A 21,649-nucleotide genomic window follows, 5' to 3' on the forward strand; every position below is an offset into this window, starting at 1 on the left:
GTTGCTGTGGATTGAAATCTTACAGCATCCAGCAGAGGGCAGACTTGCAATAAAAGAGGAATAAGCCCTTTAGTGAGTAATTGGATCACTGTAACTCTTCTCCTAATGCATTTTGTGGTCCTTTAGTAAGCTGATAAGGTAAATCTAATTTCATTTTGATCATTATGCCTGCAGGCAGTGCTTTCAAATTCCCATCAGTTATGTATTTATTCGGTCAAATGTGCCCGAGTTTCATTTCTGTTTAAGAGTGAGAGAAAAAGGAGAGTGTCACAAGGCAAATACGGCACATGTGGTGTGGATCAGGATTCATAAAACTGAGGGGTGTCCAATCTGATCTGTAAATTATTGTCATGCTGAAGGCGCTGAAGAACTTCTTAAGTCTTGGCTTTGAATTGCCACCCCCACACCCTCCCCTCCTTGTTTTTTTTTTTTGAGTCCAAACACATGTTGACCATCACGCTTTCCTTTCTTTCTTCCACAGGCGACTGCATTCTTGACCTGAAAAGTCCTCACAGTTGGTTTTCATAATCACACTGCCACACAGCTGACAGCAAGATGAAACCTTGTTTTCTACGCTTTTTGGGATATTAATCACTGTGCAGAGCTCTTACATTTTCTGCAAGAGGCCAGTGTGGTGAAACTACTGCAGACTAGTCTCTCCAGAGCAGAATCAGTCTTTTTTCATTATTGTTCTTTAATATTTTGAGAGGAGAAAAAATGGGCTAGCTTTCTGCTTCAAATATGAGGGAGCTTTACTAGACTATATTTTTTCTCGCAGCCTACATTAAAGACAGAACAATGCACGCACAGTACCATCATCACTTGCATGGTACCATGAGTGCTTTTCATGAATTGTTCAATCGCACAAAGATTCAAATTATGTTTTGTTTTTTTTCCCTTCTAAGAATAAAAAGATTCTTATTCTCAGACACATAATGAAGCCTCACGGGCAGTGAAAGAAAAGGCAGCAGGCTGAAGATGTTCCCCAGGAGCTGGGCTGCAGGGAAATTTCACAATAGACCCTTTATTCCAGAGAGTGACTGAGTAATAATTCTTCTGCAGTAAATAACAGCAACAGTTTGTATAAAAGAGAAGTGCAGTGGACACATTTTAAAGATTAGGTTACAAAACCGACCTTTCTTAATAAATGCACAATGTATCATAAAGCCTGAATCACTACTGTAGCTGGTGCACAGTTAAATGAGTTCAAGTGAGCTGCAATGAGATGAGCTGTTCATGAAAGGTTTGGATAGATAGCTATATCAAGCTAGCTTCCATATAGGTACTTCATAAAATACTATGTATACTTTTATTTAAATTTCCTTATATTTGATTGATCTAAAGCTAAAAAGTGACGGCAGACTTACTTTGGGCGTCATACTGAGAAACTACTTCTTATTAACAAACACTGTTACCTGTAAGGTAAGCGCATTTGAACATAATTGGAAAATTAGCCCTGTTAAATCACGAAGCGTCCTGAAGAGGGTAGTGTTTGTTTTAAGGTGGCACGACGGCTGAAAACTGATTTAACCGAGGACTCCGAACTAAGAAAAACGCCATCGGGCAGCCACGGAATGCTAAAGGGAATAAATATACGGACTGTAATTCATATTTAACTCGAGAGACTCAAATAACTTTGAAATTTAACCTGAAACAACAACAAGTGCCTCTTTCAGTGCGCAGTGAAGTCAATGGTGCCTCCTTAACAGAGTGCTGGCACTTCGGAAAGGGGAGTGCAAAGGAGAGGGTCAGAACGAGTGGTGGGTGGGGATAGAGCCCTTTTGGGAGAGAGAAAGAAAAAACTAAAAAAAAAAAAAAAAAAATCACGTGTTTAGAGATCAAAGGAGATCCGCTTTGTAGAGGAGGAGGAGGAGGGTGAGAAAAAAGAGGGAGAGAGAGGGAGGGAGCGAGAGAGCAAGGGAAAGAGGCAGCGTTTGCAGGCAATGTAATTGACAAGGCTCGCAGTGGTGAAATAAACACGCTTCAGCCAAGGCTCAGTTTTTTATTGCACAATTTTGACTCTTGACGCATCGCCCGCACAGCGCACAGACCTGATTTCGATTATTTTCACCCGATTATTTTCATCCGTGTGAAATTATGTCCCGATCGGCGCAGATCCAGCCGGCAAGATGATGATTTTACCAAGAAGAGGCTCAGATCGTGTGCCCGACTCGGTGGTCTTGGTGATCTTGGTGGTCGCCGCTTCTCTTGGTACCGTCTTCGCCAAGGATACAGCCTTTGTGGAAGTGGTTCTGTTCGAGTCCAGTCCCAATGGAGATTATACTACTTACACGACTGGCTTGCAAGGACGGTTCTCCAAAGCAGGAGCCACTATCAGCGCGGAGGGGGAGATCGTTCAAGTACGTGCAAAGTGTCCTTTTTCTTACGGGGGGGGATGACAAGCGGCGGTCCCGAGCAACGCTACCGGGACCCGGGCTGTAATTTAACCAAGCTGCCCTCCTAGAAACTTTTTCCGCTGGGACTTGGGGGTGCTGACAAGAGTTGTACATGGTGTGTGTGTGTGCGGGCAGTGTGTGTGAGGATGGTAACGAAGCTTGCAAGCATATGCGGTCACAAGATGGCTCCTATCTTGTGGAATTCATTCACAGGGAAAACATGCTCTTGCAAGTTATTTTGTTGATGTCTGGAGCTCACTTGAACGCGCCTTACATTCAGTCGCCCTCACTCTGAAACACAGGCATTTCGGAGCCGTTTTCTTAAATAGCAACAACCCTACCACCGCCTCCACAAAGTTTGCAAACTCGTAGCGAGCAGGCGTTACGCATTTCGCAAGGGCCACTATTAAAACACTACGAAGCCACTATTTGTGCGTATTTAGCACTTTGTCCGTGTCAGAGCTGAGCCGCGTTTTTATATCCGCTTTAAAACCACCCAAAGCAAGTTTTAATAGTGGAATAGGTCTGCTTTTATTGACCGGACCAACATTAAATTAACCCCACGTCCCGCCGCCTGCACCCGGTTGGTGTGCAGCCGTCACCACTACATTTGTAGTGGCACATTTTTGGATAAGGCTCACTTGTAACTATTTCAAGGCTCCGGAAACACAAATAAATAAGAATAGAGTGCGTGGTAGTCGTGGAAGAAGCATCCCGGTTCCGTCTTTAATTTCCTGGCCTCAGACATGACAAGTGCACTTGGCTGGAGCTGGCTATGCTTGGACCAACTCTGTGTGGGAGTCACTAAAATATGAAGCTTCTCTTAAGTGCCAGAAGGGTGTATTTGATGTTTTATTATTCTTGCCTAATGTGCTTGGACACTGTTTTTAAGAGTTTGAGTTCTAGTTATGTGCAAAAGCTTTGATGTTTAATGTTATATTTCCTAACCTCTAACATGTCCTGGATCAGGGGGTGCACAGCTCTTTGTGGGCGATTCAAAGCCACTCAAATGTAAAGCAGTTTTTGAATGGCCTGTGTCCTCTCTTTGAAGCTTGATGCAGTAACTGGGAGATGTTTGTAAAAGCCAGAGTGCAGCAAATGCCCCCATATGAAGGCAATGTGCATAAAGTTTGTCAGCAGTTGCATTGTGATCAGAGACATCATTTCAATATGGGTGTCAGTGAGCTCATCAGTACCCCGGAAGCCACAGCAATAATCATTCCTGACCATTTGTTTTTGCAGGGTATAGGACAGGTCGTGGTGGATTTGAGGCTTAATCAGGTTCAGCCTCAGTTGTGTTGTTGCATTGCCGTCACGCTCTCCAGTCAGCCAGACAGCTAGTAGCACCCTGCAGCCATCCCTCACTTCTCTGCAACAGTGTAGTCAGCTACTCTGCAGCATCTTTTGAGTGCACATTTTTGCTTCTCCCCCTAAAAAAACATAGGCTCTTATTTTGAAATAAACACGATATGTGGCGATCAAAGGCAGGGATACTCAGCACAAAAATGGGCCCTGTTTATACACAGTGATGGCCATTTGGCGCCACTCGGTAACCACACAGAATTGTCGGACCTCAGCTTTACATTGAAAACCACATCTATTTAGGTTTGCTTTCTTTGCTAACATGGACTCTGACCACTTAGAGACAGCTTATATTTTGTCAGGCTATAATGAGGGGCAGTTTGTCCGGCCCGAGCACTGTCTTGAATTTCCTATTTTACCAAAGATTTATGTAAGTTGAAACTGACAATGAATGACAATCATACAACATGAGGAGTATAATTTAAAACTGGTATCCAATTTCCTACTTTTGAATTCTATACTTGTAAAATAACATTGCAGGAATGCGTTGGGAAATTTCTGTGGTGTTGTTTTACACTGGAATTGGGTTAAACTCAAATATTTAGGTTCTTGTCTCTGGTGATCTCGGCAGCCGTTGCACTTGTCCACTGTCAAGGCTTTCGAGTTCAGCGAATAAGCAGCTCGCTTAAGTCTTCCTGAGGTTTGTGGAGCCCTCTAGTCCTCTGTTTGATCAGAACCCTGAGGGGTTTGCGCTACCTTAATTGTGTGTGTATAATAGCGGTCAGACCTCAGCAGGTATGGGTTCAGATTTCGGGGAAAAGTGGGGGGGCCTTGGCAACACTCTTGAGCAAAGACCCAACCGCGATCACCACTCGTACGCTCCGGACTCTCGTTTTGCTAATTCCCTAAAGCTAACACCCCCGCTGATCTGACTGAAGAGTGCAGAAAACAGTGGCACACGCTCCCGGGGCCAAAAATAATAAATTAAGTTAATTTGCTTCTTGCGCTCTTCTAAAAGGGGGGAAGCATGATGACGCATATCTGGCCACAGTGCCAAACCCCAGGCTTCCCAAGGCAGTTCCCTGATTGCTACAGTTCAGCTCCATAATAGCAAAGTAATCAATGTCTCCTTAAATCACTGTGTGTGTGTGTGTGTGTGTGTGTGTGTGTGTGTGTGTGTATCAACAGGCGTGACAACTTTAAGAGTGTATTTACAGCATCAACTCAACTTGGGTTCTAGGCAACCAGAGCACAGGTAGTTAATGGTTTTCACCTATTGTCCCAGATGAAAATACTTGCCTTATAGGCTACTATAATGAAGGAAAATGAGCAATTAATTAAATGGGGGAAAGCCTAATTTGGATCACCTGCGACTGAACTACTGAATATTCGATTTCTTGTTTTGCAGTCTTGCTGTACTTTTCCATGGTTAGCAGCAGCTCAGACTTCGGTTAAACCTTTAATGCAGGGCATTGACGGCACAACCAAATCATTCCCTGGTTGATTCAAGCAGGTGCGTTTCTCACGCCGGCAGCAGATCCTGCTTCTGCGTTTACCGATAATTTGATTTCAGCAAAACACTCAGTTAGGCTTCTCATCGCTGTGCTGTGTGTGTTCTGATCGCCGTTGACAGCACTCGCACGGCATTTCTGATTAGAATGGATTTAATACGAAGGGAAACGCCATCTGCTGCTCATCACTCTTTATTGTCTCTCAAACGCCAAATCATCTTTCCTGTAGCGAGATGAGCTTCGATGCACTGCATGAGTTCACATCTGCCTCTGATTTCCAGCGGGCCCGTGCTGTCAGCATGTGAGTGAAGAGCTGAGGCAGGGACGTGGCAGGGGCATGCAGGGGACCAGATGGAACTCATAGTGTCATCGGCCAGAACCAGAGGGAATAACGTGGCTCTCGCCTGCTTTCTCTCAGAGGGGACACAGAGCATCCCCTGAATCCCACGTCCAGAAGCACCCCGAACCCCATTCGCCTTTGAGCTTCATCTCCATGCATATGAACACTGCGACTTCTTTCAAGGTGGCAGTTTTGGGGGTTTTTTTGTGTTTTTTTTTCTTGTGCAGGGGTAAAGTGGTGGTTTCAGCGAAGACAACGATGAGCTTAAATACTGGAGCTCCTACCTTGGAGCTGGCAGGAGTTGTGTCGCGCTGCATTTAGACTATAATGAGAGCTTTAGTGGTTTAAGGAATCCAGCGCGCTTTCTCGCCACAGCCTGGAAACCCCAAGAGGCCATAATGGGCCGGTCCCAGACGGTAGGTGCCAGGGACCGGGCCGCTCCCAGCGCCAAAGCAACAGTAGCAGTACACAAATGCTGGTTTAAAAGGTTAAAAGTGCTGCTCCCTACTTTTTTCCATTTATTGGCTTGGCGGTCGCAGCTGTATTTTAAGTGCTATCGTCTCTTAACCGCCACCCTGTTTCACTTTCATGTCCCAGCCAAAGTAATTTGAGGCTGCGTTTCTCCCCTTTTTGGAATAGAACAGACTAAACTGTTTTTCTCTTTCTCTTGCTTAACACCCCCCTCTTATATGCACAAACTCATCCCACACCTTTGCTCTGGTCTTTTTGATGCATCCGCTGACTTCGAGTTGAAGCTCAGGTGAACTGGGCTGATATTGAATTGCGCTGCCCCTGGATCTTAGTTTCAGACCGTTCCCCACCTCTGTGTCCCACTTATCCTTGCTCCAGTGGCAGCCTGATGATTAGGATACAGAAAGTCAGTTCATTCTTGAAATAAATCTCAGGGTTGCATTTACTTCCCTAAAGTCAAAACATAACTAAAAATTCCTTTATCGTCTAATGTCTTTAAATTTGGCTGAAAAACAGCTCAAATTTTAGATTTCCATGTTTTTTTTTTTTTCCAGTTATATTAAACAAGTTGCACTTCTGAGGACACCGACCTGCTAACATCTGACATTTTTACTTCCCAATGGCTTGATATGACAAAACATTTCTGTCAGATCCAATAATAGTAATTTCAAAGAAGTGTGTGCCAAATGGTAATGATTACCTTTAGTCAATATTGAGATGTCTGTCAATCTTGAAATGCCTGACTTCCTGTTTTGATCGCGTAGTACTTGTCCAAACTTCTTTCAACTCAGAAATGCTGCTTCTCCAACCCTCAACTGTTGTTGTTCTCACCTGCCGCTGGCTCTGTTGCTCTGTCTTATCTTCCTGCGCTTGCCTCTCTGAGCCTCACATTTCCACCGAATGCACAGCTCCACCTGGAACAAGTGCATGTTGGTACTGGTGGCCCCAGTAGCTATGTTAGTTTCCACTGGGCTGAATGGCTGAGCTTATCTTTGATGTTCAACTCCAAGAGAGATTAGCAGTCAGCGTGATGCTTGCGGCTGCCTCCTCTCCAGCATCCATCCTCTTCCAGAGTAACTTTGTTCACCCGTGTCAGTCCTCTCCTGACATGAGCTCAGACATGCAATCTATTGATTGCATGTCTGAGCTCACTTGTATGAAATCCTTGCATATGTCCTCTGTATTGCAGTTGAGTGATGAGGAAATATTTATTCATATTTCCCCCAAGGTTATGATTTTTCTTTGATGCTGCCTGTCTTAAGTGAGGGTTTTTCAACCCCACATTTGTGACAAGTTAAAGATGAAGAGAAGTCCTGAGTAGAGTTTTCACTTTCTGAATAACCCCTGGTGTGTTTGCCTGGTCTTTGATGAAATGGTGCTGAAAGGCCCAGTTCATCCTCTCTGCCCACATTTTTATCTACTGACACAGAGGGTCTCCAAAACAAAGGCTAAAGGGTCGAGGGTTATGAAATGACAATGCTCACAGTAGCTCATCCAGGCAGAGGCATGCTTTGTTGTCGGCAAGGAATGTGCTGACTAACTGTGGAAGGCCACAATGCCACTCGCCCCTTTTGTTGTACTTTTTTTTTTTTTTTTGCCAGTGAAGGTAGCTGTGCAAAGAGTCTCACTCTTAGCCCTGCACTCTGTCTTCTTTTCATCCTTCCTAAGTATATTTACTGTCATTGTTCCCTCACTCATCTTGTTTGTTTTTCATGAAAGGAGAAGTCTTATCTCAGATCTTTCCGACTCATCCAAGTTCAAGAACACCGGGTTCAAAGTTCTTTCTTTTGTGTACATCGTTATATAATGACGAGCCTCATGTGTAAGAACAAAAACACTTGCACACAATGGTGCTATTAATATGTGAAGATCCTGCCCTTTTGTGATCCATAGTTCTGTCAGGACCTCTATAGTCTAAAGGAGATTGTTATTTCAATTTGCAGACATTTATATTTACCAACATGACTCCATTATGGGAGGACCGAGCATACAGGGAAAGCATAGGGTGGCAGAGAAGATGTCAAAGGCGACAGATATGAACCTGCTTAAGGCATTAAAAGGAGGTGCTGGGGTGCATGTGGGTTGCAATGTAACATGCAGATGCAAAGCAAAACAAACGGACAGAATGAAGCAAATAAATGCACCTTATGTGACATTTACCAACCGGGTGTATAGAAGGATATCAGCTGACTGTTCAGCTTATACAAGCTGACACTGAGATCAGCTGCTCTGTCAGAGTTGCAGTTAAGCTCGACTTTGTGGCCTAGCTGAACTAACTCTGCTCGATTTTAATTTCTGTATGGTTCAGTGAAGCAGAAACTGGTTTTGCGTGTCAGATCAACCTCGGTCTTATGCACCATATTATTGTTGTGAATGCTCCCCCTGACAGCCTGTATATGAGAAACTTCCCCCAAAGGTCATGTACAGGGGTGCCATATGGGGATAAATCCATTTCAGGTGGAAGCTCTGACCCCATTATGTTCATCTACACCCTCCCATCGTAGACCACTGTGAGGCTCCTTTTGTGTCTGCAGGTAGTTGTTCCAGTAATTAGGACGATGCAGGCTGTAACACAATGAGGTCAGAGGTATGATGGATTGGTCTCGCTTGGTCAGATGTGAACAAGCTGGGTTATCTGTGTAATTTTTTTTCTGGCACAGCACTGCATGTCTCTGGGCTCTGCAATGAAGATATATCACTGTATTTTCCCACCTCCTCCTTTTCCCGTTGCTAAACATGCGCCTTGGATTCTGAAGTGAAAAATTGACTCTATTTTTATATTGTCCCTGTTTCATGGGGATTCTGAAGGTATTAGGGACACAGGGTTTTCTGCTTTCTGTTGCCTGTAATGTTTGCTGAAGGACTATCCCCAGGAAAACTCATTTTCAATTAAGATGAATCACTTTTTCTGTAGTTGTGAGAGTAAATTCTTTGCCAACGTAAAACAGATTTATCTCCTGAAATCCCAAAGGGTCAGGTGAAATTTTTCCATTTTATGAATCTGCAAATGTAGAATCTTCACTGACAAACGATGCCAATAAAAGCTCCTTGGTACAGCCTAGGGCCTCCATAAAGCCTCCACCATTCCTCCTGTTCTTCTTCTGCTTCTTCTCTTCGATCCCTGCCGGCAGCTCAGGCCATGCAGCAGCTCTGTCCAGCCCTTGGACCCTGAACAGGGCTGATCAGGGAGGGGCCTGCGGGGCTGGGTGAATAGCTGCCGGGAGTCATGCTGCGGGTGTAAACCACATGAATGTGCCGCCTGAGCAGATAGGATCAGGCGAGGCAGGGAGGCCTGGGAGGCCACGATGCTCGGCGCAGCACCGCGTGCTAACATCAAAGGCAGTGCGGAGGTGGGGGTGGAGGGGAGGCGGAGAGAGGAAGAGAGCGAGCGAGGGCTGGGCCAAACTCTTCAAAGGCCTCTCTGACTAATGCCGGGCCTGATATGTGTCGCCACAAAACCGAGTGATGATGCAATTGCAGGCCCCCGAGCTAAATCCGCTCCCATACAAATAAAGATGGAGGTGTTCCCTTGCACAAGCACGGTGAGAAAAATACTTTGAGTGTTTGACTGAAGCCTGAGCACCTTGCAGGTGAAGGTGTTGGTCACCCTCTGACACTGCTGCTGGATGAATCCCAGTGGGGGGAAAAAGGAACAGGAAATGGATTTAGCGTGATTTCAGTGGATGGGTACATGCACGGGGCGTTTCTAAAGTATACAACAGGTGAAACAGAGTTGACTTTGTTCTTTGTAAAGTTTATACAGGTCTTGTGTTTACGTGTGAGATAGCGTGTACTTCTCTTCTAATGTGCATGACTACAGATCCCTTCAAAATGCCCCCATGATAATCAGGCTGATAACTCATTGACAGCTCTCATGACAGTTGCGGAGCACACGCTGCTGGAGAGTATCTCCGTTGTAGACAGCGCACAACAGTAATTTGCTGTTGTTGATTCAGTATGCCAGAGGTTATTTGCATGCCTCCGATTGAAGTTATCTTTTCCTCGTCCTTGTTTTGCGAGTGCATGTTCCCTTTGAAGTTAAATTAGTACTAAACAGCTGCACTTCATTTCATTTGAAGTCCAGCCTTTTAATTCCTCCACCCTGGGGTCGGTTTCACAAGTCAGGACTGCAGCACAAAGCCTTTGTTGCTGGTTAGAAATAAAAGAGGCTTCAGCATTTTCGGCAATGAAGGCTGTAATGCTGCAACTCAAGGCTATTGCAGCAAATTGCTAATATACTTACATGGAGGGTGGAAAAAACTGAATTTGTATCAAAGCTTTCCTTTATTGCTACAAATGGCAGTTCATTTCTGATTTTTTTTTTTTCCTCCCAGAAACTGATTTTTAAAATATTCTCTATCCCAAAGACATATGGTGTTCTGCTTTTCATTCTAACCTGTTGTTTTACTGGTGTTCCAGCAGTTAAAATGCTCAGTTACACTGGAAATGTTCCTTATGTGGTCAGCACATCATCAGTGAAAGCCTCATTAGCAAAATAGCCAGCAGTTTCACATAATTGTATCCACACTGAGACTTTTGTGCTGCTGGGAGAGCGAGGGGCAGAAAGCGTGGCGAACCACTGTGAGTTATAGATTGCGTTGGCCCTGTTTCAGTGTCAGTTTGCAGGTGCCATTGCCTCTAAAGTGCTGCTGTTAGGTGGATACTGCAATTGAACCTCACACTGGGGAAGAAGTGCTGTCTAAGTCTTTCAGTCATTATTGGAAGGCTTACATGGTATATCCAATACTACATGTTAGATATTCTGTCCAAGCCAATATTATACAAAATGTTATGGGAACTCTGTAGAGGAAAGCTGTATTTTTATAATGCAGTACTATCAGTCATGATTTTCTTCACTAATATCAGTGTAGATATTATTTTAAAATGAGTTTTCATTTCAACAACATTGCACTAGAGGTGTATTTTGATGAACGAGACGCCTGATCTGTAATTAAATACATTAAAACATCGTCATGATGAGTTTGGCTAATAGATGCGACTTTTTATGCCATGCAAATTTTTTCTGCATTACTCCAGACCCCACCCTTCCCCACCACCTGTACCCTCCAGGCTCAGCATGAACCTGAGGTTTATGAAAAGGTTAGGATAATTACTCCTGGCCAGCTGTGTCCATATCTTTCTCCTTGCAATCCATCTGTTCACCTTTCATTGTTCTTGCATATTACTGTCAGGAAAAATGTCAAGACTTTCTCCCTCTTTTTTTTTTTTTTTTTTTTTTTTTTTTTTTTTTTAGCATATGCCACAGCTTACAGCTCGCTAAATAAGCAAAATAAAATGGAGGACATCATTATTTTTGTCAGTATGCTTTCTCTGTTTCACAACTTCTCTTGTATTTATCTAGATTCATCCTTGTGTCACGCATCATTGTAAAAGCTGCTCTTCCCATTTTTAGCAATTTCATAAAAGGCCAAGGAGATATGCTTTGTTTCCCCCCCTTCTCCCCTGACACTGTATGGGCACTTTGTTCAAACACACTTGGCTCACTAATGACAGCGTGTCCTTGGACATGTCAAGGAAATCTAGATTCTCAGAATTCTGTTTTAAGAGAAAGGAGAGATGGAGTGGGAGAGAATGGGAATGACAGAAAAAGACAGGCCAATACAGCCCTTTGCTATTCTGTCTGCATCCCACAGGCATGTGACATAGTCAAATTGTCACCCCCAGGGTGACATGCATCCCGCAGGCATTTCGAAGTAAACACATCTCAGGGAATGTGGCCTCGCCATATTGGAAGCATCTTTTTCACTCTCATATAATGAATGCAGGAGGATCTGAAGGTCGTATTATTTATGCATAAGAAAAAGCTCTGATACTTTTATGATCTAAAAGTAATGATGCTTGTGATCTGAGCATCATTGCAGGAGTAGTTTGACACATTGGGAATGGATGAGAGGATCAACAAAACATCACTGTCATTTTCATACTGGAACTGTATACAAAAAAACCAAACAAGACAAATGAGACCAAATTTGTTTTTAATGCACTTTTTTAGGTGCTGGGAACTTTATGCAATAATTTCAGTTTTTTCACAGCAGTTGTAAACTAAATAAAACTTCCAGATGTTCCCATTGTCTTTATTATGAAACATGCCCTGTAGCCTAATAAAAGATACATAAATGTGAAAATTATTATGGAAATGTTGCAGTCTGTGATGGCTGGAGTAAGATTAGGTGAGACCTAACTAAGTCGGCAAGCTGAGGGCTCTTATTAAAGCAATCATCTAAAGGCTATTCTATAACATGCTAATGAATGGTCATAGTGCACAGTCAGTAATGTGTTGGCGGGAAAAAAACAGCAACATGAGGCCAGACTGGATTTATTAGCTCAGAGACTTCCACACCAGAGCTCACAGCGTATAATGTTGCCAAGACAAGGCCAGGAGTCCAAGATACTACATTGGGTGGATGTTGTATGACCAGCAATCTCAACATAAAAAAATATAGGAGCTGCAACCTTATGGTGCTTTTGAGGGGTAGCGAGTGGGTACATGTATGCTTCAGTAATAACCCTTTTTGTGATATTAGATGTGCAGTTATGTTGTCTCGACTCGCTGTCGAGCACTCAGGGCTTTTGTGCTTGCAAGAGCCACACTTGTCTGTCCTAATCTTAATTAGCTTCAAACCAAAGCATCCGGTCTCAAAGGCGGTGAGGGTTGTTAAATTCAGAAAATATGAATCCATTAACATTAATCAGAACCCATCTGCAAAACTTAAAATGCCGTGCTTCCTGACAGCTGAGTCAGTCACTTTGTCAGTTGGGCTTCCAGTAAAAATCTGGATGGGAATTTCTCAGAAAGGCTTTTATGTGAATTCTCCATAATGGCTTTACACTCCACTGAGGTTTTTCAGTAGTGTTGCCACCAAATGATAACAGGTGATAACAAATTAAGGTGCCTGTTACGACATTTCCTAAATTTTATGTTTTGATTTAACACGAGTTTATCCTTGTGCCTGCTTTTGAGCCGTTTCCTGTTGGCAACCGCACATTATGCATTTCGGTCAGCTTTCCTGCAGCACTGCCTCAAGCTAAGCTCATGGACGGAGGATTTGGGAAGGTACTGATGCATACATTTGTCATAATTACTGTTTTGCAAAAGCTGGAGTTTGAATCGCCCAGGCAACGGGAAAGCTTCAGAATTCAAATTAGAGTGTGGGATTGAGCTTTAAGTTGTGGAGAAGGGCTTTTTTTCAGCTTTTTGGTTACTGCATCCAGGAAGTCTCCATCATTTTTGCAGTCTGCCCCCCCGCTGATTGGTTTTGGTTATTTATGTATTAAAAGCTTGAGTTGGCATGGCACTTCTATCCTTGTGAGTTGAGGCAGCATGGAAGAAAGGTGAGGATAACGCAACAGTCCTCTTCACAGGGATGAAAGCATCTTAAGCCAGTTACACATATAATTGTGTCATAAAAAAATAAACAGCTGTGAATGCAAGTGCGTTTCTTTTGCTCGTTCCTTCTCTTGGTTCTTTCTCAGTGTCTTTTCGCTCTGTCTTGTGTCTCTGTTCCGCATGGGAGGGGAAGGAGGGGGGTGTAGAAAAGTGGGACCACACATGCTGTGTCAATGTTTGCTGGAATAATTAGAGACAATGTGGGCCAATAACGGGAGGAGTGCAGTAACCTGAACTCACTTTGTTCTGCCCCAACAGCAACACAAAAGCCTTTCACAGATGCGCAGATCCGCAGGCTGAGAGCAAGAGCAACTGCACTTTTAGCCGGCGCGCTGCAGAGCTCGGAGGATCAGCAGGAAAATGGATTGGTTTCTATGGAACTGCTCTCATTTCACTATTTGTGCCAGCTCAAAGTGATGCTGATGTCACTCTAAAGGCCTTTTAAGCACTGCCTGAACGTCCCTGCCACCAGGCCCAGAAAAACAGCCCTACCCCTTGTCACCCTCCCCAGTCTTCCAACACATGTCCCTGGCTTAGAGGACCCTCTTTAACTAGAGGATATCCGGCCGCTCGGTATGCAAAGAGCCTGTGGATTCCTGACGCGAGTGCTAGAGCTGGACTCAGAGGTGACTTTCAGCGTAGCCAGACAACTGTTGGATTAGCGGGACACTTTACGTTGAATCTGAGCCAATAGGAGGCAGCCTGGCCAGGGGTAGGAGGTACTGGGTTAAATGCAGGCTAATAGACTGCTTTGTAGCATATATGATGGATTAGATTTTTAGCATACCAGAGCTGCTTGTGTCCTGCATAATTTAACACAAAGTAAAATAGAAAGTTTGTTTTTTTTCTTAGCTTATAATTAAAATGAGACAAATGAACATTTGTGTTGTACTTAAGGACACAAAGATTTTTGTGCCGAAAGAACCGAGCTAATGATTGTGAAGCGTTGCCTGTGCTGCGGATGTTTCTGACTGTAACAGAGTGACCCGCTGCTGTGCTCACACCCCGGAGATGGACCAACTGGTTTGTCCCCTCTGGTGTCCATCTTGAAAGGGGACACCGCTATGGGATGCATACATCCCCTGGAGGTTACTGGTGTCATTGTGGCACCTGTCTCCTCCACTCTTTGCCTGTGTCAACAGCTCAGATTTATTTACATTCACAGTTTTCCCTTTTCCAGATCTGGAATCAGCAGAAGATCCGTTTGTGAGATCTGGAGGTTTGTCAGTTGATGGAGTTTATGAATGTATTTATTTTATAGCTAAACCCCTCACTCCGAACACTGCACCCTTTCTCTCTTGTTTGCGAAATACAACAACAATGTTGTACACAGCGATCTTCTTGTGTGGATGCAGTACTATGTATTTATGCTACTTCTAGTGTTTCGATATTTATAGGTACTTGTCTGTGAGCTTGATTGCAGTTCAATTTTTGTTTTTTGTTTTTTTTCCCACAAACCACATGCATCCTGAATCTCAGAAGCAGCGGGTTTGGTTCAAAAATACACTGTAAAGACTTAATGCAGTTTCCCTGCAGGACTAACGTGTGTTTTTAAGTCTTGCAACTATTCATATTTAGTATTTTTCAGTTTTGTGTGACAGAGCGTAATCTTATCTCTGCTTTTAGCCTCGGGATACACAACAGCTTTCATTTTATTCTCTTCCACCCGGTGTTCTCCTCTAATCAGTCTCAGATTCTCACTTTGCCTCCTTGTCATTCTCTTCTCTTACTCCTTCAAGGCTTGTTTTCCTCCTTTTTTCCACCCCCCTCCTTCTATCTCTCTCCTTGTCTTTCCATTCCACTGGGCTGATGTTCTTTTCTGTACTCCTGGCTCGCAATGTGTTCCTCATCACAGCTTGTGTTTCCTCTTATCTGGCGTTCTTTTATCAGTGGCCGCCACACATGCCCGAGAAAAAGGGGAGGGGGAGGGTTGGGGGGCTGATGTTATCAGCAGGTGGAGATTTCACCACAAGAGTTCGGGGGCCCAGTGTGGCCAGAGGAGGGCCATGCCGGAAAGGCTCTGACATGGGAGCCAGCAATGTAAATTCTTTACAGTGCAGCCTCACTGTCATCTAAACACCTGCCTTTTTAGTTACACAAGTAAGCTTTCTGCATGACACTTGGAGAGAGTGTAAGCATTTGGCAAATGGGCAGTAATGCAGACGTCGACAAGGTTGAAGCTGTTTTGCCTTTTGTTCTTTCACCTGCTCAGCCAACAAAGAGTACAAGTGTAAATAGTCTTTTGCAAAAACAAAACTGCTGCAGCGATTGTAAAAGTGTCATTTCACATGTGGCCAATGAGAGAATATACCTTAAAACAGGTGTAAAGTATATTTAAAACCTTACATTAAGTTCTAATTGGCATCCGGTTTCAATGCAAAGTAGCGGCGTATGTCAGGTCTGTGCATCACAAAGAAGATAAATCCTTGACATGGAGGGAAAGGAGAGCAGGGATGGTAGGGATAGACCGGCGGGTAAACCAAAGCACAGGCTCACAAAAGCCTAAAATGATATCGCTGGTGGATATCTGGATGCTTGGGATGCCTTGGATGGCTGCTGTACACTTTTGGCTTTGTCTTCGCGGGGATGAATAGAGGCCTCTGTGGTAGTGATGACAGGCTTCTCCAGGCTGGGTCCTGGTTGGCTGGCAGACTAGGTGCTGAAGGTCTGGAGGATTCAGCTCTCTCGTAGGGGCAGAAGCCCGACAAAGGATGCTGATCGTCCAGGTTCGCCCCACAAAAGACGCTCTGTTCTTGGCCTAGGACCTGCCCTTGTTATTGTGACATGCCTGTTACATTCATACACATGAGTTTAGCTGAGACCGACACACCCACAGCACCAACTATAATAGCCACCTGTGTGGGGATATACTTAGTTATGTTGGTGTTGTTGATTTTTGCAAGGGGCTGCAGAGACTGACTTTTCTATGTGCAAAAATAAGTCAGTTTGTATAGAAGTGTATGAGGAAATGATCCTGTGTATTGCCTGACTCAGTAGACACTTAACTAAGTAACCAAGTTTATGGTCTAAATAACTAGTTCCAGGTCTCATGTAATACAAAATGATGTTTTTGTTAATGAAGCTTCTTTTTGTATTAAAAAAGATCAAAAGCAGGGTATGTTTTTGTTTAAGACTTTGGCTTTGTGGTTTGCACATTCTCAAAACAAGCACAAGGTCCCTGGTCTAATCCCAGGGGGGGATACATGAATCCCTTTGGGGTTACATCAGGAAGGGCATCCGGCATTAAAGCTCTGTCAAATCAAACATGCAGCGCTGCCCACTGCGGCAGCCCTTTGTGAACAAGGGAACAGCTGAAAGTAGCAGCTTCTTCTTTGTGATTGACAAGGCTCTACTATACAAGTGGACAGTGTGATTTCTCCATCAGGTCCTACCACCTTACTGGTGACATCTGGTTTCAAAACAAGAAGATGGGGCAAAATGCCCAAGTCAGGAGGCTTAAAAAGGGGACATCATGTATCTCATGCAGTTCATGGAACAGATGTAAGATATTAATAAAAACTGAAAGCTGTGATTCCTTTGACTGTAGGCCATTGAGCTGGTTTAAAGCTGATATGAAGTTGGCAGATAAGCCCAAAAGAGTATTTTCACAAAGAAGGCGCTGCAATGGCCTTGAAAGAGGTTTCATCATTGTATCATCCACCTTTGCTTAGATGGCCAGTGAGGTAAACACGCTGCTCACTGTACTGTGCATCTTATGTGTTTACATGCTAGCTGGGGGCACTAATAGCTGAGACTAGTTGCAGTCTTTTCATGTTTTTTATTTCAAATTATTAACAAAGAAAGGAGAAGCTGTTTGGGGCTTCCAGGCTTGATGCATAAAGAGTGAAAGTTCTCCCAGACCCTTCACATGCCCCTTCGGGTCTATGCCAAATGCCCCTCTTAGAGATTCGTGGAGCCTCTTTGATCCTTATTCTTTCCTCCCAGCTGGGAGGCCAGAGGATGCAAACAGCCCTTTTCCAAGTCACACATTCTTTCCTAAGGACCAAGAGGTCCTGACCCATAGCTGCAGTGGAATTTCATATACAGAAATAGGCCAAACTTGCCAGGCCATTTGAATGTCCAGCCGTCCGCTTTTACAATTCATCACCCTTAGATCTTCTGAATTGGATGGTCAGCTTTAACACGTCATGGTGAAGTGCTGGAATACCCTCACAGAGCCTTAGTTTGCCCCTTTCCTCTACAGTGTTTTCATCGCATCAATTGTCTGTTTAAAATCTAGCTTCACCAATACCTCAATGTTCAGAACAAACACGAGTTCTGAACTAATTGCTTCTGCAAGATTTAGTTTTCAAAGTACTTCACATTGAAATGGGTCCAAGCCATCTAAGAGGTTTTCAAAAACTATAAGAGTTTTGCCTCCTGAGAAGACTCAAGATTGTTTGTTTTGACATCCTCTCTAAATGACTCTAACTTCAGACAGTTTTTCAAGCCTTTTTTGTCTGCAGGGACACTATTTGCCACAGCTCCTCTTTTTCCAGAAAAGGACTTGCAACCTGCAGTCCTCTTAGATGTGGAGCCAAATGCCCCGTAGGTCACAGTCAGCTAAGTGGTTCCTTGCATCTAATAAAAAACAAATCAAATAACATGGCTCCCTAGGGGTTTATAGCGCTACAGTCTCTGGACTCCAGGGCAGATAAACCTCTTCAAACGTCCCCATGCAAATATTTGAATGTGGGAGGAACTTTTTGGCTGCGATTGTATAATTTACTGTCAGGTTCATGAGCCTTTAGATTTATAGCTATTTCATAATATTACCTCTGTGCACTACACACAGTGGATTCTGACTATTAAAGCCACAACATGCCAAAGAGCTGACCACTGGGCTGCTGAACAGTTCTCTGAACTGTGAAATGACCTTATCTTTAGATGCTGGCCATTAGTTTTTCAAAGAGCCAGACAGAAAATACATTTGTGTAAAGTAGGTTTGATGTTTAACTCTTAAACGATGGTTATCCTCTGGGTCTTGCTTATTCCAGAGCTCTTGTTCCTCTTCTCCTACAGTCTCCGTCAGCTTGTACCTCTGGCAGCGCAGCTAGGGAGAAGGAGAGGAACAATACGGCATTTGTGCACTGCTCTGCACTTGGCCTGCTGCTAAACAAATGTTCGGAGGAATTCTAATGGCTGGCCTTGCCCCTGGGCCCAAGCTGATCCCACAGTGACTTCATAAACACTCTCTGAAGTGATCAAAAGAACAAATCACCCTTTATAGGGAGATATATGGTAATGGAATTATTTCCACATCAATTAAAATATACTTTGGCTCTCTCTTGGCCTTGTGTAGACTATTTATTTTGACCCTGCTGCAAAAAGGGAAGCGTTCTATTGCCCAGGGCGCATACATAAATTTTCGGGGAGGTGCAGTTTTCGCAGTAGTGTTTATGGCATCTTCTCAAGCTGCGACTGCTTGTGGCGAAACTGATCAGTTGAAATGCAGAACTCCAATCAGAAATAATTACTTTTCAATGACTGTTCTTAAACTTGGGTTATCTTTTACTTGCATAAGCTTAAGTCCTGAAAGTTTGAATAAAAAAAAACAAAACACATCCTCACCCATTGTGGAACATTTAAAATACATAGACCCCGTTCTCAAGTGGTGGTGTGGCTTAGCATTAAATGGTCAGGTGATGTGGCCATGAGGTGATGAGGAAATGACACGCATACGGAAGAGCATGTTATGTTCCCGTTTTTTGTTTTTTATGGAAGAGAAGCTTACTATTAGAGGGTTTATTCAACCAAATCAACAAACCCAACGTATTTCTCCCCTTGGGAGTTTGTTCTATAATATTTAAACAGCTCTGATGATTTAAAGTTTTGCTCTTTTTAACCCCTCAGCTTTAGGATCAAGAAGGATCGTGAATATATTGGTAAATATGGGCCATGAGTCAGTCGGGCTAATAGTAAAGTTGAATGCAGTAAATATTACAAATATTGTGTTTAGTTTAATGGCTAACAGACTGTTTGATCAGACTGTGATTTATACAAATCCAGGTACTTTATTAAGTTGGAACAAATAATATTATCTGAACTTAAACTTACTCAGAAGACAAACAAATGTTTTCTCTAAATCCACCTCACCTGCTATCACCTACCACTGCATTTTTCACCTCCTCGCCCAGGCCTCAACTTGGCACCTTTCTGCTTTTTATCTCCACCCGCTGATGGAGCCAGCCATTGAAGCAACCTCGACACCACCCCCACTCCTCCACAACCTTTCTCTGTGTCTCTTTACTGCGCGCCTGCACAATAGCCTCGCTCGGCAGAAGTCCAAGAACGTTGTTTGTCCGATCACCGCTGCGGCCCCACCCCCCTTTTATTGGTGCATGCGGAGGGACAGTGAGTGAGTGTGTAGGTCTGTGCGCGCAAACAGTTTTTCAAGCAGTCGGAGGGAGGTGTGGCTGGATCGTTATGGTAACTTATATTGACCGAGCGGAGGGGGACAAAAAGTGGAGCTCGGCGCATGCTTTAGACTTGCAAAGCAGGAGGCGTTTGCTGGAGCATCCCAGATTGACGACGCATAGATGGTGTCAGGTGACAGGCTTTTGGCGCACTTCCGAGGCTTTGATGGGAAATTAACTCTTGAATGTCTTTTTAAAACTGTTAGCAACACAAAAGATGAGCAACTGTTTGATCAAAAGTCCAAGGTATTGAAAAAGGAACCAAGTCAACTAAAACTCCAAGGCTGCACTATGAATAAGTAAACATGCTTTGAAGAGTTATAATAAAACATTCAGCAGTTTAAATCAGGTCACATATGAACTGTATTTTGTCCCCAGCTTCTGCACTGAGGTGTTCTGAATTTTTGATACAGCTCTAATTCATGCCCGCGACACGCTTTCTCTTCCTAGCAACATTGCCTGAGGGTTATAGGTATAGCAGCTTTGAGAGCCGGATATCATACTGAATGAACAGAGATTGCAATACATACAACATTATCCTATTGCCTCATTACATTGTCCAGCAAAACTATGTATTTCTGTGCATTTTTCATTTATAAAATGCTGGAAAATAAAGAAAAAAACTGTTAAGGGTGAGCGATTGAGCTAATATATCGATATGCTAACTCCACTGCTGTTGTGTTTATGGTTTTGTTTATAATCCTTTATAATTCAATTCATTAACTGATTCACTTGTAAAATGAAACTCTGGAATACCCTTCCTGTTTTGTGTGGCAGAGCTGGGCACCAACACTGATGAACATTCTCCACATGTATGACTAATGAATGTGGAGACCTGGCTTTGGGTGTTCAATGATAAACACTGTAAAGCAAAGCACTGGTGTCCAAGTCTCCATTCTTTCATCTGACAAATATCGGAGCTATCCTGGAGGCATGCTGCGCAAGCTAATAGCATTTGTTCTCCGCACTTGGTTGCTCACATAGAGGCTTTTCGGTGTTCTTCATCTGTTTCTTTGTTTGTTTTTTAGGTGGTTGGCTTTCCAGTTTTATCCATTTTATAATCAACATAATCGAGTGATTTGTATTCCTATTTCCTCACAAGCGACTTTGTGCTTGGCTGTTTCTGGCAGCTGCAATCAGTTGAAAAATCTTTAAATATTGCCCAACCATGAAACTAGTAGCAATCTTTAAAGCTGATTCACTGGCCACAGGTTTTGGATGTGTTTAAAAGATTCTTCAGTCACACACCTCTCCCCGGTTTAATCCCAGGCTTCGATACCCTGAACCCAGCTGCTCTGCCAGGGGCAGGGCTGTTCCAGTCATTTTTGTCCATGCCACTGACCTCCAAGCGCACCTCTGCGGGTTCTGGCCCAAAGCCGGACGGTTGATGGCGGACATTGTTGAAGCAGTGGGTTCCCCTCACCCGGGCAACCAGGCCCCTTTGAGCCCTTACCCCTTACTGTTTGCCCAGCCACTCTTTCCTCCTCAGCCCACTCTTCTTCTTTTCCCTCTCGCCGTGGAAGTGAAAGGAAGCTTGAGAGACAGCATGTTGTTTTGTGCTCACTGCTTGGATATGCTGCTGGTGGCCGGCTTCCTATGGCGCACCAAAGCTCCCATTCACTTTCTCTCCTTCTCTTTCTTTGACCTCCTCTCGGGAACGAACCACTGTTTGATCACATTAGGGGAGAAAGAGAGAGATCAGTGGTGCTTTTGACATTCCCACTAGCTTTTGACAGTCTATGTGCAGCTGATCAGTTTGCCCGGCACCAGCAAGTGGCCTCTTTTGAATTTTTCCTCTCTCTTTT

General features: G+C 43.8%; 1 protein-coding gene across 2 annotated transcripts in view; it reads left to right on the forward strand.

The window, feature by feature from the left end:
• Positions 1-1,894: 1,894 nt before the first annotated feature.
• znrf3 (zinc and ring finger 3) overlaps positions 1,895-21,649 on the forward strand; it is a 66,353-nt gene continuing 46,598 nt past the window's right edge. For both annotated transcript variants that reach the window (XM_084945820.1, XM_084945821.1), the window contains exon 1: positions 1,895-2,360. In XM_084945820.1, the coding sequence (XP_084801946.1) occupies positions 2,130-2,360 (231 nt within the window). In that variant the 5' untranslated portion in view covers positions 1,895-2,129. The remainder of the gene's footprint in view (positions 2,361-21,649) is intronic.

Source organism: Perissodus microlepis, chromosome 12 (assembly GCF_051167445.1).
Source record: "Perissodus microlepis isolate ML-2025 ecotype Zambia chromosome 12, ASM5116744v1, whole genome shotgun sequence".
Lineage (NCBI taxonomy): Eukaryota > Metazoa > Chordata > Actinopteri > Cichliformes > Cichlidae > Perissodus > Perissodus microlepis.